At 40.8% G+C, this 21,554-nt stretch overlaps 1 protein-coding gene across 1 annotated transcript in view; it reads left to right on the top strand.

Moving 5' to 3' along the window:
* LOC147728801 (phosphatidylinositol-3-phosphate phosphatase MTMR7-like) overlaps positions 1-21,554 on the top strand; it is a 291,280-nt gene that overhangs the window by 213,496 nt on the left and 56,230 nt on the right. The window contains exon 11 of the mRNA XM_086962585.1: positions 10,066-10,266. Coding sequence (XP_086818711.1) covers positions 10,066-10,266 — 201 coding nt within the window. The remainder of the gene's footprint in view (positions 1-10,065; positions 10,267-21,554) is intronic.

Below are 21,554 nucleotides of genomic sequence, written 5' to 3' on the forward strand. Positions count from 1 at the left end.
AACGAGGTGCACGTTGTTTTCTTCTGCCCTGCCTATTCGAATCTGAGACGGAGGTGGATAATTCCGTTATACAAAAATTTGGGGATAATCCACTGTTCGCATGCCTATAGAATCTTGAAGTTGGATCCTTCACCTGCTGTGGTCTTCGCCGTCTCCAAGTTCCTGGCAGCAATGTAGAACATTAGAAGGCCGTTGGTGGCCACTTTATAAATTGGGTCTAATTTCAGCTCGGGTTGTGGGACTAATTGCTATGTACAGAATCTAGATAGTGCTAAGGATTGGTTTTATTTGCTTTTAATCTTTTAATCGTTTTATTGTATTGTATTGTGATACTGCTGATCTTTTATGACAAACGTATGTCGAAAAAAAGAATAAAGAGAAAGAGAAATAAAGAGAATGTAGAAATAGTTGATTTGTGAAAAGCAGGTCTGGATTCCTTGGAAATATGGAACAAAGCAAGAGTCCATAAAGAAACAGCAGATAGACATAAACTAGGAAGTGCAAAGCAGACAAGTGACTAGAGCAAAGAACAAGGAGCTCTCATTTACAGAACAAGCATTTACAATGCAATGGTCTCGGCATTCTTAAAGTTAGAGCTATTGTCATTGCTCATGACATAATTATTTTTTTTTTTTTAAAACAGAAATACATGGCATTGTCATTTACAATGCCAGTAGCAGGGCAGGAGAGCAAGCACAACGAACGAGGGGGCAGGACAGCAAGCACAAGCAACGAGGGAGCAGGACAGCAAGCACAAGCAACGAGGGGGGCAAGACAGCAAGTACCAGCAACGAGGGGGCAGGACAGCAAGCACAAGCAACGAGGGGGGAGGCAGGAGAGCAAGCACAACCAGCGAAGGGGGGGTCTGGAGAGCAAGCACAAGCAATGAGGGGGCAGGACAGCAAGGGGGGGCAGGACAGCAAGCACGAGGGGGCAGGACAGAAAGCACAAGCAACAAGGGGGGGGCAGGAGAGCAAGCACAACCAGCGAGGGGGGGGCAGGAGAGCAAGCACAACCAACAAGGGTGCAGGGGAGCAAGCACAAGCAACGAGGGGGCAGGACAGCAAGCACAAGCAACGAGGGGGCAGAAGAGCAAGCACAAGCAACGAGGGGGTAGGAGAGCAAGCACAAGCAACGAGGGGGCAGGACAGCAAGCACGAGCAAAGAGGGGGCAAAAGAGCAAGCACAAGCAACAGGGGGGGGCAGGACAGCAAGCACGAGCAACGAGGGGGGGGGCAGGACAGCAAGCAGAAGCAACGAGGGGGGGGGCAGGACAGCAAGCCCAAGCAACGAGGGGGGGGGGCAGGAGAGCAAGCACGAGCAATGAGGGGGCAGGACAGCAAGCACAAGCAACGAGGGGGGGCAGGAGAGCAAGCACAAGCAACTAGGAGGCAGGACCGCAAGCACAGGCAAAGAGAGAGAGTTCTCCCAGTTGATTTTAGGTCCAGAGGGGGGAGACAGAGACAAGCAAAATATAAGAAATACCTCTAAGGGGACCTATATTTCTTTTACAAGGAGTAAATCCTAACAATATTCACAAATAGGGGGATGCCAAAGAGGAAAGCTAAAACTTCAAAGTATTATCAGAACATATTTTTATTTGTTTTTTCAGATATTTTGGTTTGAAAATATTTATACATCTGTACATTTCATTTTGTCATATAGCATTCTGGACAAAAATTAATCAACATTCATAATACAATTTATATAATTAAGTAAAGTGAAAGTTAAGACAATAAGACAAAAGAGAACGTGCCCCTAACAATCTATTATAATCCTGACATTCATGCATACATTCTTACACACCAATCATACCATTACAATTATTAAAAAACGTACCTAACAACATAGATACACAGACTAAGCACAATGAAACAGAAAAACCCAAAGGTGTACTTGGTAGATTACAATAGGAACCTAGATGTAATAGTTCTGCCTAATTGTCTTATTGTCTAAACTTATAGACTACTATAGAAAGTTTGAACTGAATTCATTGATAATCTGCATAAGATCATATATTTGCTTTATAACTGAGTAGCAAGAAGACCAGGTTTAAGAAAATGTCTCAGTTGATATGAATAGTGTGAGAGCACAGAGTATCAATTTCATATGGAATCTACTGTAGGCCACTCAGTGGAGGAGAACAACTCAGGAAGAGGACTAGGTTTGAGCAATTAGCCTTGAGCTGGAATTAATATGTTTTCCTCAAGAATGAATACTACAGAAATGCACCTGAAAGGGAAGGACTAAATAAATCCAAAAGCATAAAAAAAGCTGTAGGAAAACCATGAATGAAGTACACATTGGACAGAAATGAGAAAGTCAGGGAAGTGTAGATGGGTATCGGGGTATATGTAACAATCTGGTAACAGTAGGGCAAATGGGTTTCCCTTGATCTTTTAAATGTTGAGAGCAGAAGCCTCACATGCTGGTGGTGTTAGGTTCTAAGAGGGAAGAACAGGGGGGAGTAGGAGTCTTCTAGATGGTCTAGAAAACTGAAAAACCGACCTTTTGAATTACAGAGAGGGGGACATAAAGGGATGAATATAAAAAATGAATTGAAAAACCTGACAAGAAATAGTCCTTTACAAGCATTAATCATTCTGGAATTAGTTGTGATATAACCTAACATTTTACACATAATTTGTATTTGGGAAAAAAACGTAATGGGTTGATGAAATTTTGCCACCTACAAATTAACCAATATAATTAATTCTGTTCTGAACTATGCCAGTACAACATCTAAGACTAAACATTTATTACAAGAAATGTTATCAGACCTGGATAGTAGTTGATGACAATTTAAAAAATAAAAGTTTTAGCTTGAAGGATGCATAAAGCTGGTTGCTGAAGGGCACTAGGGAATTATACCCAAAAATGACCTATTTTCCAAGACATGCATGTCAGTTACCTTGTTAGACATCCCAGAGGAAGTTCCACACACTATGATAAGATTCAGTGCCGAGAAGGCTCTTGATACTGTCAAGTCAGACATCTTCTGGAAATCATAGATATCTTAGGGTATTATATATTAGAACGTAGGAACGTTGGGAGCTCCATTGAAAACAATGGAGTAGCTCGGGCTTATAATGGCTGGTAAAAGCCCGGAGCTCCAACATTGCAATGCTTCTTTGTGGCTGTGACAAAGGCTTCAGGGAGCCTGATGGGATTTTAATCCCCTCGTTCTCCCTGAAACCTTTGATTAATTTGTTAGAACATTCTGCCCTCTAGTGGCAGAATGTTCTAATAGCCTTATAGCCCTTCGTAGCAGAGCTATACCGGCTTTTAAAGTCTTGTTGCCTTGTTAAAGTCCCTCGATTTTGGCTCTGGCCTTCAACGCTGCAGCGGGCCTTTAATAGCCAGTATAGCCTGCTGTGGCGGGCTATAAGGCTATAATGAACCATTAGGGTGGATTGTCATTACTAAGGAATTATCCACCCCTTTTTTTAATTACAAGAGGCACACCTTTTTCATAGACTCCTACCACAACTAATATAGGGAAGTACGATGTTAGGGAAGTTTTAAAAAGTATGCCTTGCTAGTCTTTATTTGCAGAGCCATCTTCTAATTACTAGATACCAGATTCGAATTTTTGGGAAGAATGTTTATTGATTCTGCTGAATTTACAGGCGATAAACTCAATTTAAAGAAAAATGCTGAAATATCTTTGCAAAATCAGGGGTCACCTGGTAGAAATGGTGGATCTATTTAGCCATATAAATTGCTCCAAAATTAAAAGATTTGTCATGGCAAAACTCAGAAAATCGTGTAGTCAGATTTGACAAGATGGAAAAAGGTTTACAGCATTGTTATATGACAGAGATGTATTAATCATGATAATTGGATTTCAAAATGTTTGTTATAGTTCAGGCATTGCCGGTATAGGTTTTTAACTCAGTCTTTCTAGAATGTCGAGGCCTGATTACGATCTTGGTGGACAGGGTGACCGTCACAAACGTGACTATTATCCCAACGGCCAAATTATGCAATGGAACCTGTAATATGGCAGACGAGATTTCTGTCACATTTGTGACTGAATATCCAATCCATCAAAATTGTAATCAGGCCCTCAGTCAGTATTTAGAATATTTGTTCGGCTGAGAATGCAGCTTGCACGTATGCTGGAAATAAATCCGCAAAAAACCACCACTGGGTCTGGGCTTTGGACAGCGGGGCTGAGCCACAAATCACAATTGAACAAGAAAGTGCGAGTACTGTCAATTTTTTGATGCTAAATCCTGAGGACCATAAGAGTTATACACTATGGTGCCATGACAAAAGTATGTCTGAATCAATCTTTTATTTTATTTTTATTTTTTCTCTCGACAAAAAGACGTTTGGTTGTTAATTCACCAATTCTTTGAACATATCAAGACCTCCTATACACAATATATCATTTTATACAATGTTTACAAACAGATATTTATACAATTACAAAAATATACATTTCTTATATTCAAAAACAGTCATACTCTCATACAGGCACAGCCATTCATCATTCGATATACATACACACTGGAATTGAAATCTTCACAGTAAACCATATAAAACACATTCCTATCAATAAAGTTTTCTTGAAAAAAGTTTTTGTTTTACTCCGTTTACTTAGATGGCATAGATTGTCTACGCGTTTCGAACTCACACGACTGGGGGAGTTCTCATCAGGACAACAAAACTGTAAAAAGAGGGAAGAGCAAAAACCTTTCTATTAGGCACATAACTATAAATATAATCGCCTAGCTCCAACCAACATCACTCAATCTTGCTTCTCTTACCTATGACAGCTTTAAAGCTAGTTGTGGGTTATGCAATAGCCCGACGGGACACTGAATGAATCACCAAAACAGCGGACCTGTGTGGAAAATGACCCCAATCAGTGTCAAGTGTACTATATACATGTAAAGCTAGGACTTGGTCAAACACTCAGGAACTTACTTGTGGCAACGGAGGACTATGTGGCATATATGCAGCCTGTCCTGAAAAAAGTTAAGGGGTTGGTCACTGCCTTATTCAAAACAAAATTGTGTCATTCATGTCTTGTAAGTAAGGATAGCTGCTTACTTGTTAATCAATGACTGGTGGCCGTGATTGAATCATGGAGGGCGGGTGAGTTCTGTAAAAAGGTAGTGCGAAAGGTCAGTACCCCGAATAATTGCCCGAGTTGTCCTCATTTCCTCTAAATACCAAGGTCAGGCTTACCTATTAGTGTAGTGATTTATCTCAGACCCGCTCGGTTTGGGGAAGGAGGGACACAGTTCCTTTATTGCAGCGTCGCGATCCAACCTTCCTGAAAGGAGGAGTGGATATGCGGTAAACCGGTCTGAGGCAGAGCAATTTACTTAACAGCCTCTTGTCAACAAACACGTACTTGTAACATTGAAGGTCACTGACTGCGATGGGATTCAAAGAGGGCGGGCGAGCTCTGGAAAGCAAGTGCGAGGAATTTAGATTGGCCTCATTATTTAATGTCGTATTAAGCATGGCAACCGTTCTAGAGAACGGGGTATTTTGGCTGTCCTTACCTAATTTAGACGGCATGTTTTGTGACCCGCTTCGTTTGAATGGCCATAGTTCCAATCGCGCTGTCGCAGCCATTCGGGTCGTGTCTAATTATATGCCATATTTTTGTCCCGTGACGGCTCATGGGAATTGTGGTCTCAATGCTTGCAGTGGCTATGTTTTTCATTAATTTTACGAGTTTGAAATACATCTGATGGGATCCACTTAATACAATAAGTATTTTACCAATGTGAGTTTGTTTCTGGCAGTCGGTTGAGAAATAATGATGACGAGAATTTTGTCGATATAAAAAAAATTTTAATTTGGAAATTACAATTTCGGATGACATTGTATTTCCACTTGGTTACATCTTTAATAAGACCTTTCTTCTTCGGCCAACCTGTTTTACAATTGATGAATGTACAAGTGTGATCACAGAATGTGTCGGCCATTTTAGATTGGGATGTCAGTGAATAACCTAATCGGGTCCATCATGTTGGTGATCTAAACTTGTGCACTTGGCACCCCGTTGTCAGTACACAAAAACATTGGACATAAGACACTCAGGATGTATTAAGTTTAGTTCAGTTTATATATTTCAGTGAGCTGATTGAGTCCATGTGTTCCAGCATTGAATTTGACAATAAGCATTGCCTCACGTTTGGATAATTTCAGGTCCATGTCTCCTCCTCTTGCGTCCTTCTCTACTTTTGAGATCACTGTCCATATCAAATCTGAGTCCCTGTGATTCTGTAGGCGCCAGTGATTGACCAATGGGGCTGTTAGCACGTTCTTGTTGATTCTTCATTTATGTTGCTGGATTCGTGACCGGACTTCCTGATTATTCTTACCTATATAGATCAAGCCGCATGGGCACTTGATACTATAGACAACGTATCTTGATTTACAATTAGTAAATGCCTCATGCTTCCATCCTATGTTGTTATGACTGAAAAATGGCACTTCAATGGTAGTGCTGCAGCAGTTACATGAACCACATTTGTGGTGTCCTTGAATCGGTGGTAGACTTAGCATTGTTCTTAAGTCAGTAGGGTTTTTTTGCGGTAGTGCTGCTCGTATAAGTTGGTTGGCAATTCTGGTGTTTTTTCTGAAGGCAAACAATGGTTCCTTGGTAAAAGCCTCATTTAGATTTTTTAATAGATGACATTTATTTTTCACTACTTTCTTCAATATGTTTGAATTGGGACTAAAGGTAGAAACAAATGCCAATCTTTCTGATTCTTTTTTCTCTCTTCTTTCCAAGAGGCATTCACGTGGGGTCCACCACGCTCTTTTCATAGATTTCCTTAATAATTTCTTAGGGTAGCCACGTGCTCTCAGGTTGTTTGTGAGGGTTTCAGCATGTTTTTTGTATTCTTCCCTATCATGACAATTACGGCGAATCCTAAGATACTGTCCGTATGGCAAATTGTCCTTAAGACTGCGTGGGTGGTTGCTTTTATAGTGCAAGGCTTTGTTGCAGTCAGATGGCTTCTTATATAGAGTTGTTGCAAGGCCGTCCTCATACGGATAGATTTCAACATCCAAAAATGGCATTTTGTTTCTGGAATAATTGATACTATATTTGATGGTAGCAGTCTTATTATTGATCCAGTCAAAGAATTTCAAAAGATCCTCTTCAGTCCCTGTCCAAATGAAGAAAATATCGTCGATATATCGACTCCAATTTTCTATCGATTGTCCATATGGATTATTTTGGTACACAAAATTTTCCTCATATTTGGACATGAAAAGAATTGCTAACTCCGGAGCAAACGGACAGCCCATGGCTACTCCGCTTATTTGTAGATAGAATTCTCCGTCAAAGCTAAAGTAGTTTTTTTTTTAGCGCAAAAGCAGCAAGTTTTAAAATGAAGGAGGTAGGGATTCTATGCGGTCTCTCGCTTTCATCCAGTATAGATTCCAATACTTATAGTCCCTCATCCTGTGGAATTTGAGTGTAGAGGGACGTGATGTCCATTGTCACCATCCAACATTTGTCCTTGTCGAATTGAATATGTGCTATTGTATTAATAAAATCTGTTGTGTCTTGAATATATGATTTTACAGTTGGTAGGAAAGGTTTCAAGAAAAAATCAACAAATTTAGCCACAGGTTCAATTAGAGACCCGCAACCGGACACTGTGGGCCGTCCTGGTGGTGTTTTCTCATTTTTGTGTATTTTAGGCAATACATAAAAAAGTGGTGTTCTTGGATGTTTAGTCTTCAGATACTCCATTTCTTTCTTACCTAGAAAGCCCTCATTATAGCCTTCATCAATCATTGAATGTAGTTCTCCCTTGAACTCACTTGTGGGGTCTTTTTTTAATTTACGGTAGCAGGTGGTGTCTTCTAGTTGTTTTTTAACCTCTGCAATGTATAAAGATCTGTCCCAAACCACAATTGAGCCGCCTTTATCGGCTTGTTTGATCACAACCGATGTGTCCTTTTTAAGATTCATCAATGCTTCTGACTCCGTTTTAGTGATATTCTGTTTGATCCAGTTTTTTTTGGTTTCCATGTCCGAAATTGCGGATAGAATTGTCTTTTCGAAAGTCAGAACCTCCTTGGGGACTTTATTTGACGGGGGACAAAATGTTGATTTATTTTTTAGTCCAGTTGTCTCCATTGGTGCACTGAATGGGTTGTCCATGAAATAGGTTTTTAGTCGTACTTTCCGACAAAATTCCAGCGCCTCTGTCTTAAGTTTGACAAAATCCGTACGTTTGGTTGGGACAAATGTGAGGCAGATAGATTAAATATCGGTCAGACTGTCAGTTCTTGTAATTTTGACGTCTTGTTGACATCTCCCATGGGTGGTATCTGGTCTTGCCTCGCGGTTTTCTTTGGCCACGTCCCAAAAAAAAGGACGATTGTCCCTCTTGAGGTTGATGGAATGATCCTCTTCGATTATTATTCCTCCGTAGTTCCGGGGTTTCACTTTCACTATTACTTCCTGATGATGATGTGTCAGAGAATGTGATGAATTTGGTTTGGGACCTACCCTGATAGTCCTGCAGATATCTGTGGGACTCTGGTCTTGAGTAAAAGTCTTGGTGAAGAAATGGATACACTTTTTCTAGATTGAAACTTTTTTGATCCTTCTCAAATTGTGTAGTTTTTTGGTTTATAGTGTAATCTCTAAATTCCCCAATCTCTTTCCCAACTTTTTCAAGTTTCCAAGACTGATTTGCATATAGCTGGGTCTGAACTGGGGTGGCAAAGTGAGCTTAAGAATGATGATGGATTCAACCCAGATATGTGACTGGGGAGTGTGTCTGAAAAGTTTTAGCGCTCCGTCCGTCATCTCCTTGTGTTTGCTTTATAATATTTTAGTAGCATGTTACCTAGAATAGTTTGGAAATGTAATTACACACTATATACAAAAGCAAAGTAAATGCCACTATTTCATGCTTCAAATGTAGAATGATATCAGGGGTGCCTCTCCTTTCACCACTTCTTGTCCAGATTTTAAGAATATAGCCTGGGGTGTTTAGCAAACTCTCTGAAGTACATCAGAGTTACAATGCCCAATTTAGATCTGTCATTTTCTGTATCTCCATGATGGAGGATAGTATAAGAGCTAAAGCTTTGTCTTGTTTGGATTATTATACTCTATCCTTACCCAAACTATTAATTATGAGAAACTGGAAAAATTTTAATTACCTAAGTTGCGAAAACTAACTAGAAGAATTTAAGAGAATCAAGACTCTGAGAATTCATCGAAAAATGTATTTGGCCCTTCTTGACATACTAAAGTGAGCAAATAATTATTGAAACATCAAAATTTGCACAATTTAAACATTTAGTACAGGTTTATCATTACTGTCACTTTTAAAGACCTTCTTCTGAAAACATTGACATGTAGTTTTGCTGATTTTTTCCCCTATGATTTCCCAGTATATAGAAAATTTGTGTATGTTTTGCAAAACATAGAAAAACCTGTCCAGGTTCACTAGAACCCTGGAATGTTTTCATGTGATGAATGCAGAATCCAAAGTATAACCTTTGTAAAAGAAAATGTTAATACAAAATCAGAGCTTTTTTCAAGGAACCTTACTAATCAGAAAAGTAATTGGGGATAGCTCTGCTACTCCTCTGTAAATGTTTCAAAGTGTGTTGAATCCGCAAGCATCTGGTTTGCTTATTATGTTCCATTGTAAAGGAATTGCAATTAGTCTACAGTTATTTTCTCACATGCCACATTCTACTTTGTGTATCGAGATAGTCCAACACCTAATTAAAATCCCAGTGGTACAAAGTATTTCTGTACATGGAATAGTTGAAGCAATGCAAATATTTCAAGGATTTGTTATTTCTCCTCTCTGAAAACTCACCAATTATTAGTAACTGACTGAGAAATTGATTTAAACTAGTATAACAGGGCATGCATCAAGATATGTGCACATGGGATGTGCCAGCCGGAAATATTGTGCTGAACAATTTTTGGGCATGTGAAACTGACGTAAATCAGATAAACATTTATACATTAAATATTTGTGAAATTGAGAAACCTTGTCTGGTTAGCATTGAAATATTTTATGATGTTTAAATACATGTTTTCAGGTATGGAAATTTAGATGGTGATCCTAAGGAAGTCTCTCCAGTGATTGACCAGTTTATAGAGTGTGTCTGGCAGCTCATGGAACAGTTCCCCTGTGCCTTTGAATTTAACGAAAGACTTTTAATCCATATTCAACACCACATCTATTCCTGCCAGTTTGGAAACTTCCTCTGCAACAGCCAGAAGGAAAGAAGAGAACTTAAGTAAGATGTTGTCCCTTACTATAGATACTGTGTATGTAACATTTGAAAGAAGTCTATGAGCTTATGCCACTGTTGCCATACTGCATGTCACTCTGTTTTGCTTAATCATATGCACTTTGAATGTTGCTAGCATACTGTGAAATTGTAAATATGTTCGGGGATGAATCGATAATGGGTTCCTGATTGATACAGAGAGACACTGGTTAGGTTGAAGCAAGGCAATATTAATTCCTAAGGCTTTAAGATGTGAAGCCTTCTCTGACATCAGAAAACATCCAGTGAGGTAGAAATAGAGAAATTCAACTGCTGGTGCCTTCTGTGAGTCTGCTGTGGCCTCTGCTTGAAGTCCATGTGAACAATGATGACTTGGGAGTGCAGTGACCATTGTTTAAGGTAATGCAATCCATGATACCGGAGTAAGAATGTTCCCAAATCCTAAGCTTAAACATATGACATTTTGTGCATCAGAACCCTTTCTAGAGAGGTACAGTATGAAATACTTTAAATAACTTTATTTCGGCATACAGGCATAAAAAGTTCCACAAACGCATACCATTAAAATGTATCCTTAGAGTGCCAGTAATACTAATAAAAGGAAAGACCATGAAACCATCTGGAGTTAAAATGTGAAAATATACAATTATCAATCATATAATAAAATTAGCACGTTCTAGACTTTTGCACTTTTTCCTAACGCCCCACATGTGTCCTAGAAATTTGGCAAAACCACAAGAAAGCAGGGGTCTAGCGTCTGATCTTAAAATTCGCAAGGCTACTTCATGGATATGTGTTCACAGCTGCTTGCAAATAGTTTTTAGCCAGTTCGCTCTTGGGAGTGCATAAGCTGGGCAGGCAAACATTACATGGGCAATTGATTCAATAGCAGTATTGAAACCATAAGATAAGATTATGGTGCTAATGATTGTAAACAAATTCAGAGGAAGTGTACCAATCCTAAACTGGATATAAAGCTTCCTGCCATTTGGTGCCTGGATATTATCTACGTAATTCTCCAGGGAACTATTCAGTTTGAAAACCATAAACTCAGTTGTTAGCCTACCCCATGACGTATTGCTGAGCTCAACCTGCGTTTCCCAATCCCAATCCCATGTTTTCATAAGATTTTTTGAGGGAAGGGCTGATGGGTCGACGTTATCTCACATTTCCTGCAGTCTAATATCTGACAATAGTCTCTTCACACTGTTTATCCCGCCTATTTTATTTGACTCATCCAGGCAACTGTCTTCCTTAAGAGCATTCGCATAGGGGAGCAATTCTGGAGTGGACCTGATTCTCCTCCAAAATAACAGTGGGGGTAGATTAGCTTTGTCAGCAATGGATTTCCTGCCCATATCCAACTTTAGGGAATGGAGTGGTGTACTCAGAGGCATCAACACCAAACTCCTCAAGAACTTGTTCTTTGATCTGGACAGGTCCTCCATTTTGACAAATCCCCATAATTCGGCCCAGTAAAGAGTGGAGCTTACTGCTTTTAAATCATAGATCTGTAGGACAGCTGCAACGGTTTGCTGGTCGATGTGCGGTGTACCTTCATAAGAGCCCCAACTATTTGCTTATGCTTCAGAGTCATCTTGGTCTCATGCGGTTAAAAGGACCTACTTTAGTTTAATGCCCAGATAATCAAAAGTATTGACCCTATTGAGCGGAACCCAGTAAGGATGGGTCTCCCCCTGTATGGCTTTGAAGAGTTTATCACCATATATTTCGGTTTTGACATATAGATCTAGATCATATAGGCCTTGCATGTCGCAAACGTTTTTAAATCGAGTTTAAAGCAGCTGTTGTCCCTCAGGTTTGAGACATTAACAAAGTAGTTTAAAGCACCCAAAGTGTCATCTGCAAATAGGAGAGTCACAACTTTTTCCCTCCCAAGCGAGGGTGCAGCTGCTGGGTAACGGAACAGAAACTGAACTACACTATTCATGTAAAGATAATAAAGAGTTGGTGCCAGCATGTACCCTTTGTGAACTCCCAGTAGCAGTTGGTGTAAGGGAAGTGTGGTGGGGCAGCACGGAGTGATTGGGTCAGTCTGAGGGGGGCAATATGAGGGGAGCAGTGTCAGGGGGCTGAAACAAGAAAAAAAACCTTTGCATGCCGGTCTTATGCTCGCCCGTCTTCTCCTCTGGTCGAAGGCTGAAGCTCCCAGGTTCCCCTGTGGTCAATCACAATGCTGCTCTCATCATGAGAGCAGTGTCGGTATTGGGCAGAGCAGGCTTGTTTTGCGGTCCATCCGGAGCGGAGAGCCTGTGCCTGCTGATGTCTCTACCAAGCAACACTGTTGGGTTGGAGTGATGTCAGTACTCATGATGGTTTGGCTGTCCTATGACAGTCGGCCAAACCATCATGCATACTGACAGCAGGGCCTACCACTCCTCCCCCTCCCCCTGCTGCAGTGTTGTGGTCCCACCCCCAAGACTCTGCCACAGGACAAAAAATAAAATGATCTGCATTAAGATCATTTTATTTTTCGTTTGCCTCCGCAAACTCCCCTACTAACATTGATTGGATCAGTGAGCTTGGTCGCCCCACTGCACTCTAGCATAGTTAAACTCATGGAGGCGAATGACTAAGGATAAAATCTCATTGGGCATCCCCAGTTTGTTTAGTACATGCCACAGCATACTTCTTAGAAACAAATCGAAGGTTGTCTTCAAATCAATAAAAGCAACATGTAAGCTTCCCTGTCCAATGACCACAGTTTCCAAATAAAAGAAGAAAAAAAAACACCTGGTCTATTGTCCCCGTCCTCTGACTAAACCAGCTTTGTGGGGTGTCAAAATATCATTGTCGCCTATGCATTCCTAGAGCTTTGACAAAAGGGCGCAACAAAACACTTTTTGTATAGAATCGATAAGGTTAATGGGCCTATAATTACAAGGTTGATTCCTATCACCCTTCTTAAATAGAGGAACCACCTCTGCAACCTTCCAGGACCCCGAAATTGGAGCACCCCTGCTATGGCTTTAGAGTTTGGCAAGATGTAGCATGACCAATTAGCTCCCTCATGCGAGAAAAAGTCCCCAGGGATGCCTTCAGGGCCCGGGGCTTTTGCTTTGACGATAGTCCATGGAGGCCTGAATTTCACTATAGTAAATAAGTCCTTATTGGTAGTCTGCGATAATGCAAGTTGAACTAGAGATAAATAGGACGTGCTGGCTTCCGAATGAAGAGTTTTAAAGTAGTCAATCCATGCAGAGACCAAGATATGGTTGTCAGCAGAGGATTCCCTCATGTGATCACCCCACACAACCAAGAGTCTTTGCAGTCACATGCTTCCTTAATAAACCACCATATATTCTCGTCCCACTCCACCTTTAGTAGGGCATATTTGTAAGACCTTCTCGCGGTTCATACACAGGCCAAATTCTTGGATTTGATAGCCAGAGAAAGTTTGTTTCTTAACTGTCTGCACTCTAATTTGAAACAGGATTTCAATTCCCTTTTGTTTGATCAAAAATTGGGCTTGTGCACCGACACAGAAAAATAAGACACCGCCTGCTCCAAAAAATGGGACTGAATATCTGGGACTGCTATCAGCCCTCTTGGCTCCTCATTTAGAGCCGCAATCTCTAACTTATACATTCTAGCAAATCCTGGTTAATGAACTGAAGCTTGTCTTCGTGAGGAATCATCTTTTTCCACTTAAGGCAGCACTTATCGTTAGATAGTAACACCTCTGTGGTTAGCTGATGTTCTTGGGGCAAATTGTCCGAACCACCCCATGGGGACATCAGACTGAGACAAAGTGGATTATGATCGCTATCTGAGCTCATGCCCACAAGCATATCAATAACAATGGATCAGAGCCTCCAATCTATCAAAATGTAATCGATGCAGCTCATACCATTTATTCTTTTTAAATTGTTAGCTCCCAATCTGTCTGACTGTGTCCTACCATTTGCAGCCCTCAACCCAAACTCCAAAGTCAAGGCAACCGTTTTTTAACAGGGGATAGATCAAGACAAGGAATTGACCATAGTTCATCTACCTCCTTTACTTCACACATGCCATCCGTGTCTAATGGTTTGAAGGCAACAGTAAGTCACCAGCTAATATCAAAGAGGAGGTAGGGTCTCTTTCATCCAAAAGCTCCAAGTTTTTGTGAAGTAGCTCATAACCCCCCCACCCCCCCTCCCCAGTTCCTATTGTGCAGTTATTATAAATGTCAATGGTAAAGCCTGAGTGCCCCTGAGTCGAAATCCCAGGATATCTGGGCTATCAGTGGATACCTTGGAAATTGTACAGCTACGGGCTATTGTAGCCCATATCAACCGACCCCCAGCAGGATGCCCTGGTTTATTGGAAGTGGCAGGGAGATGATAACTTACATACACAGACTTATGCACTGGTTCTACACACCAATTCCTGTAAAATATAAATATCGAAAGTTTCAATAAAAGTGTTCAAATGCAGAAGAGTCAATTTTCACTTCACCCTTGCCACATTCCATGAGACTACTGAGGACATGGGTAAAGTTTCAAGTGTGGAGGGAGGGGTAAAGCTTGGGACTAAATGAGTGTTTACTATGGAGGTACCAGAATTCAACGAATAATTTAATGTTTCTATGACCGGAGGGGCACCTCACACACTGGGTCCTGCTTAGCCGATCCATCATGGCAATTACATTCCCCACACAGTCCCAAATAGTACCATTTTCTAGCAACCTATCTTTTGAGGGGACTCTCGAGTCAGGGGTAGGTAGGACGTAAAAGGACTCCACATCAAACGGAACACTCCAACTCTGAAGTCAGTCATTTTCACCCAAAGAAGAAGCATTGCCAGGATAAACGGTTGAAGGGTGGAGGGCAGGTGCTAGTGAACTTGTTACCGTTTGGTACTTGAATTGAATATTGGTCCTTAAAGGGGGGCATGGCCTAGCATCCAGAGCTACCAAGCTTTCAACCAGACTCCCATCCGTTTAAAGCAGTTCAATACATTCAGTGGTACTATAAGGGAACACACATTTTCTGGCCCTCATGATGTCTTCCCTGACCACTGAACTACAGCCTCTCCCATGACGGATCCAATGGATCGCTTTATTCCTAAGTGAATCCTCCCCTCGTTCCACAAGTGTGAAACAATTTTTGACTCATTGACCATATTGATTTCCCAGGGAGCAGCGGAAGCAGGGGACTCCTGAGCTGGGGGCTGCTGTCTTGGTGCATGTCTGACCAAGGATTCTTTGAATTGACCAGATCCTCAAGGGTAAGAATAGCCCAGGCCAGCCCAAGGCGCTCATTGTATTTGCCCAAGTGCCTCCTACTGGCATCCTCATCAACAGGTCTTCTATCTCCACCAGTATGCTCTGCTCTCTGGGAAGCAGGAAGGATCCCTCTGGGCTCTGCAATTTAATGTGTGTCAGGTATTTTGGCTATGTCGTAGCTGTTAACCTACCATGGATTGCATACAGGCCTCCTCTCTCCTTACTAACCACTGTTTCAGCAACCAGGTAAGATCACCTATCATAGACCTTAGAGCATCTATTTCCGCTCCAAAGTTCCTGATATACTTGTGAACGTCTGACTCGTAAGACAGAGGCCCCACTGTCAATACTTTGGGAGCCCCTTCGCCCACCCGCTCATCTATATTATGAAAGTCCTTAACCATACTTTGGAGAGGTGAGTACCTGTTACTACATGTGATCTCCGAGTCAAGTGGACCAGCTTCCAACAAGATGTCAGGTTCTGCCGTCTTAGTGATATCTGGCGGGGGTGCCTGCTGTCTGGGTCCAGGTGTAAGATTTCTTAAACATCTTGGGTATACCTTTTTTTGTGGACTAAGATGCACCCTGGGACTGGGAGTCCCACCAGGCTGTCCACAAGCAGAAAAAACTGACCGCCCCTACCAGCAAAGCGGCATGCGCCTCTTGGGAAGAAGCAGCACTATGAGTGTGATGACCATGCCTTCGCCATGACAGCTGCAGTGAGTTTGGGGCCAAGATGCACCCTGAGACTGTTAGTCCCACCAGGGTGTCCATGAGCAGGAACAACTGACAGTCGTCACTAGAAAGCGTATGAAATGCACTTTAAGGCAAAAATTAAGGATTCATTTATAAGTTCCCTTGTACATTGCTATACAGCAATCTTTTGTGATTATCCATTATAAAAGACACTGTGCCCTCCGATGGGCGTATTTCTGATTATTCTTGATACAGGCTACCCTGGAATAACTGAGCATGAGACAGTTGTTTTGACTTTAACATATAGGCAAGCTTCAGTTGTATACTCAAGTGTCATGTAAATGCATGTTATTTCCACAAACAAGTTTTAATACGGGGTTCGTGGTTACATGAGAAGATTGCATCCGAGCAGGTCTCCTTTTTCACGAGACCTTGTTCCATCAATCCCCTCTCTGATGGAGTTTTAAAGCCATCACAAAATTATCCATCCCTCACCAGATGCCAACTTTAGCAATTCTCAATTTCTTTTCCTTTTCTGTTCTTGCACTTATCTTTGTTTTTTAATCCTTTCATTTGCTCATATAACTTGCCTTTCATCTCTTCTAACTGTATTTCTCATAATTTCTTTTGTTTGCCTTTCCATTTATTTCATAACTCCTCCTCAGTTTATTAGTACAACACGTATACCATATTATTATTGAAACCACTGTTAGTGCTATACCTACTATAGGGAATACTATTTGTCCTAGTAAACCTTTCCCTATTTTGGAAAACCAATTCCCCCCTGAAGAAATACTTTTTGTTAGTTTTTCCCATACATTATCAACTTCCAGTGATTTCAATTCTTCTTGCATTTTTGTAATATTCTTTATGTATCCTTTTATTTCTGCATTTTCATCTGGAACCATTTCTTTATTATTCATCAAGAAACCTCCAACAGTATCAGTCCATAGACGATCAACTACTGTTGACAATTGACAGATTCTATGTGAATTTAGTATGACTCCCACTGAAGGTATCAATGCACTGAATATATCACCTATTATTTCTGAAAAACGAGCTCTCTTTCTATGTGTTAGTCCATAAGTATTTTCATTGATTCCAGTGGCTCTTTTGACATGATAGATGTTTGAAAAAAACAATTCCAAAATAGCAACTTCCATACCATCTGGCAGGCAGCTTATAATAAGCTTTATTCCCACACACGTAGTCAATTCCAAGAAAGACTGGATCAGTTCCTCTTTTTAGTCCCCAACCTCCCAAAATTAGGAAGTTATGTTCACATTCATTTAAACCAATACATTTGTTATTATAATCTGTCTTTAATCTATGGAGGCATATTTTCCCTGTCTTCACAAAATCTAGAGCCATTGCAGCATGTTATTTGCCAGCTGTATAAATTCCTTCTTTTTCTGCCCGTGATGGAATATGATGTTCCGTTTTTTAGCTTTTCTTTGAAAATCTTGCCTCCTCTCTTCAACTAAATTCAAAAACACTTTCTCTTCTTCGCGTAATGAACATGTTAGATTATCTTTGTGCCTTTTCTATATCTAGTGACTTCATTGTTAAGAAAAATTTGCCCATAAACTGTGCGTCTAAACTACTTTTTTCGTGGTTCATATGCTTTCGAATAGGAATTTCTGTAAATACTACATCTATATTAGAATAATAGTATTGTATTTTCCCTGTTCTATTAAATAAACTTGACAATACACTACAAGAAATGCCATATGTTAACGATAAATGGTGATATGTTACTCCTTCAGCTACTAATGTAGGTAATTTCATACAAACATAACAATCACTAATCTCCATTGTCTCTACATATTGAAATAACAACTTTGTGAATACGTTTAATGAGGTATCATTGTCAGTTACTGTGTGGTGTAAATCTATCTCATCTGATGCTTCTAATTCTACTCTATCTCCTTTCATGTTAGCTGTCTTTTCAGTTAGGTTAGTGTCATTCTTTTTTATCTGTTAACATAAGATAAGGAACTGCTATAGTTAAATATAGCCATACGAGGATCACTTCTAACTAACTACATATACAAACCCTATGACATCTTTTTATACAATTTCCTTTTGGTCTTTCTACAACTCTGGTGTCAGCCATTTTGATTTCAAGAGATTTCTCTTCTTTCTTTTAATTTGGAATCAAAATCTTTCCAGTACTTCAAGGAGGTCTCACTTCCCCCTTAGTATAGTTGCACGTACCAAAGTGCATACATTTTATTTTTGCTAGTTTAAATTAGACGAACTTAATATCGTATAGTAGTCCTCTATCCCTTTAAGTTCATATTGCAGACCTACTGGTGTGTGTCGAATTATTATCATGTTGTCGATGTAAACAGAGTGCTGCTATAAGGGTACTACCTGTTTTAGGAAAAATACTCCTAACCTTTAGGAACAGTGAAAATAGATCTGCCAAAAACAAGTGACTTTAAAAAGTGACCTCAATAGGAAGCCTTTTTAAGTCAAGCCGAGGCAGTGCATGCACTGTCTCTAGAGACATGCTGTATTCAGTCTGTGAGCTTACAGCTCTGTCTCTGGCTTTTAATTGGCTTTTTTCAGTGTTGTTCAAAAAACATTGCTTCTAAGTGGATAATTGTCCCCCCTTCTTCTCAGCTGCTAATTCCCACGGAGTATCGCCGCAGGATTTATCCCCTTCCACTTATAACATTGATATTCTATTTTTGGAACTTTTTTTTTACATTCAGAGCAGCAACTTGGTGTGGCACCCGATTAACTGTCGAAATGCTTCAATGTAAACAAGCACCTCTCTCGTGGCACATGCTTCACATATGCAATGTTTTTCATTTTATGCACACGCTTCGCCAGATGTTTTTCTGTATATCTGTGCTTTTTGGGGATGGCGCTCTTGCTGCACACACTTCTCGCGATGTTATTTTTATTTGTTGACGGCCACCGTGGTTCACACAGCTGTTCATGTTAACTTTAAGGGTTTCTCTCATTTCTTGGCATATCTTCACCAGCTTCTGGAATTCAATAAAAAGGAACTATATCATTAAACTCTTCACAGCAGGAGTCGAATACGTGGCTTGTTGCATTTGAAGTGCACGTCATGTGCTACATTTGACTTTTGTTTCATTTCTCTCACTGGATGAGTGCCAGTGGTGGATGGACCCTGTGTGCTCGACCTAATAAAACAGTGGCCTTGCCTGCAGTGATGGCAGTCTCTGTTTGCCACAGCGCTTACATTTTCCAGAAAGCTAAAACATGTTTTAAGTAAAAATTACTGTTTTTTTTTTAAATATATTTTTATTGCAGGCATTATACAAGTCACATGTTATTACATTGCTCACTTCCCTATCTAGTGGATGTAGCGCATTAAACGTCTACTTCACTCTTTACACAGCCCTCTTGCCCACATCCCGGAGGTCGAGCGGCGTATCTCAGGATAAATTAATGGGCGTGTAACATTAGACCATCACATCCATCTAGTAGGAACATTAAGTAAAAATTACTGATAAATGGAAGCAATAGAAATTAGACTTTTCTTCAATGGAAAAGATTGCTTTTGGATTGACATTCATCCATCAGATTCTGAAGAAGTGGCCTGTGTGCTGACAGCAGTTTGCAAATAAATGATTTGTGCCAGTTATTTAGGTATTAGTTCAGTCATGTCTACCGACCGACACTATTCTAATACAACAAAAAAGTATAATAGTACTAACTGTTATATTACAGCACTAAGAATAGACAAAACAGCAGTAAGGAAAACTATTTGGAAAAAGGTATTGTTATTGAGTCATTCACATCATGCAAGGAAAACCTCTTGCTCACGTTTAACAGCCAGCCAGTTTGTAAGATTTCCAGCCTTGACCAGCAGATGGCAGCATTTGCTAAATTCACGACCTCTGGAATTCAATAAAAAGGAACTATATCATAAAACTTGTCTCAGCAGGGCTCTAATTCGTGTCCTAGTGCATTCAAAGTGCACGTTGTTTGCTACAGTTTACTTTTGTTTCATTTCCCTCACTGGGTGAGTGCTGATTGGAAGAGGGACCCTATGCACTCTGGGAAGCTGCTACCTAAGAGGTTAACCGTGGAGCCCTGTTCTCTGTCTGCCGTGTCAGTCCCCTCTACTGTACTAGTTGGCTAGAACTAGAGGCGACCGGCTCCAGCAACACAGGGTCGGCACCAAGCTCCCGCCCAGTGGTACTGTACCATGCGTGGGCAGTGGAGTCAGCGAGGCACACCAGGAGCACCGCGGCAAAGGACACTTGGGGAGGGCCAGGAAGGACACAGCACGTGGGTAAGTGAGAGAGACATGTGCAGTATAAGAGTGTTGCAGTGAAGCGCCACTGGTACTGCCACCTGTACGTCAGACTGCAAAGAGCCCAGGAGTGCCTGGTCAGCTGTGAAATGTTCGCCCACTCCTGCTCTACTCATTGCACCCTTGCTTTACCCAAGATCTCTTTGGATCTGCAGGTATTTCAATACAAAAGCAAGGCTGGGAGAGTGCCTTAAACAAAACTCAGGGCAACTTGACACCTGTTCCAGCGGTTTACCAGCAACAGGTAATCTAACACCACATACTCACCTGGGCCCATAAATTCATTCACAGCACATTGGCAATAACTGCTGGGGTCATGTTTTTATAATCCTCAAGACTAGTTATTTCTAGTCCCTAACTAATCTTTCACTTGATGGTGAAATAACATAAGATTTCAATATACTTACGCATTGGAAATGATCAGAGTCTGGATGACTTTTAAATTTGTATCTTAGAGTAAAATTTATGTGAACCACTTACACAGAACAGAATAAACTCCGTCTTTCTATTCTCCTGACTTCTAACTTTGCCATACTCCGTGTTTTGATGAAGACTTCAGGTATGTCAACTATGGGCACCCAATCCTCCTGACTTGTGCTCGGTTGTTCGTAGTCAAAATCTCTAGAGTCTCTGACTCCAGGCTCTTTGACTGTACAACCTTCAGCAGCTTCAACTGTTTGCCTCAGTTGTGTTCTTTCCTCAACAGGAGCTGGCACCCTTTTTGTATGGCTAGCATGTACCCAGTTTGGTAGGCCTGCATATTTCACTGCTGTTGTAGTGACCAGTATGACTTGTTGTGGCTCATCCCACCTTGGTGCTAGGCACAACTCTCTGGCGTGGTTCTTTATCACCACCCAAGCCGAGTGATGAGGGGTGTGGCACAGTTGTATGGGCTGTGGTGTCATATGGGAACAGAGAAAGTTGTCAGTATGTCACTAAACGAATCATGGTGTTTGTAGTATGGATGAGATCTGAGTGACTTGCCTATTTAAATCATGGGAAAAGTGTCACTACAAGATAATGAGGCAGTTGTGGGCAGTATAGTTATTGAAGGAAACTTAGTTGAGA

The sequence above is a fragment of the Lissotriton vulgaris genome, chromosome 3_1 (assembly GCF_964263255.1).
Source record: "Lissotriton vulgaris chromosome 3_1, aLisVul1.2, whole genome shotgun sequence".
Lineage (NCBI taxonomy): Eukaryota > Metazoa > Chordata > Amphibia > Caudata > Salamandridae > Lissotriton > Lissotriton vulgaris.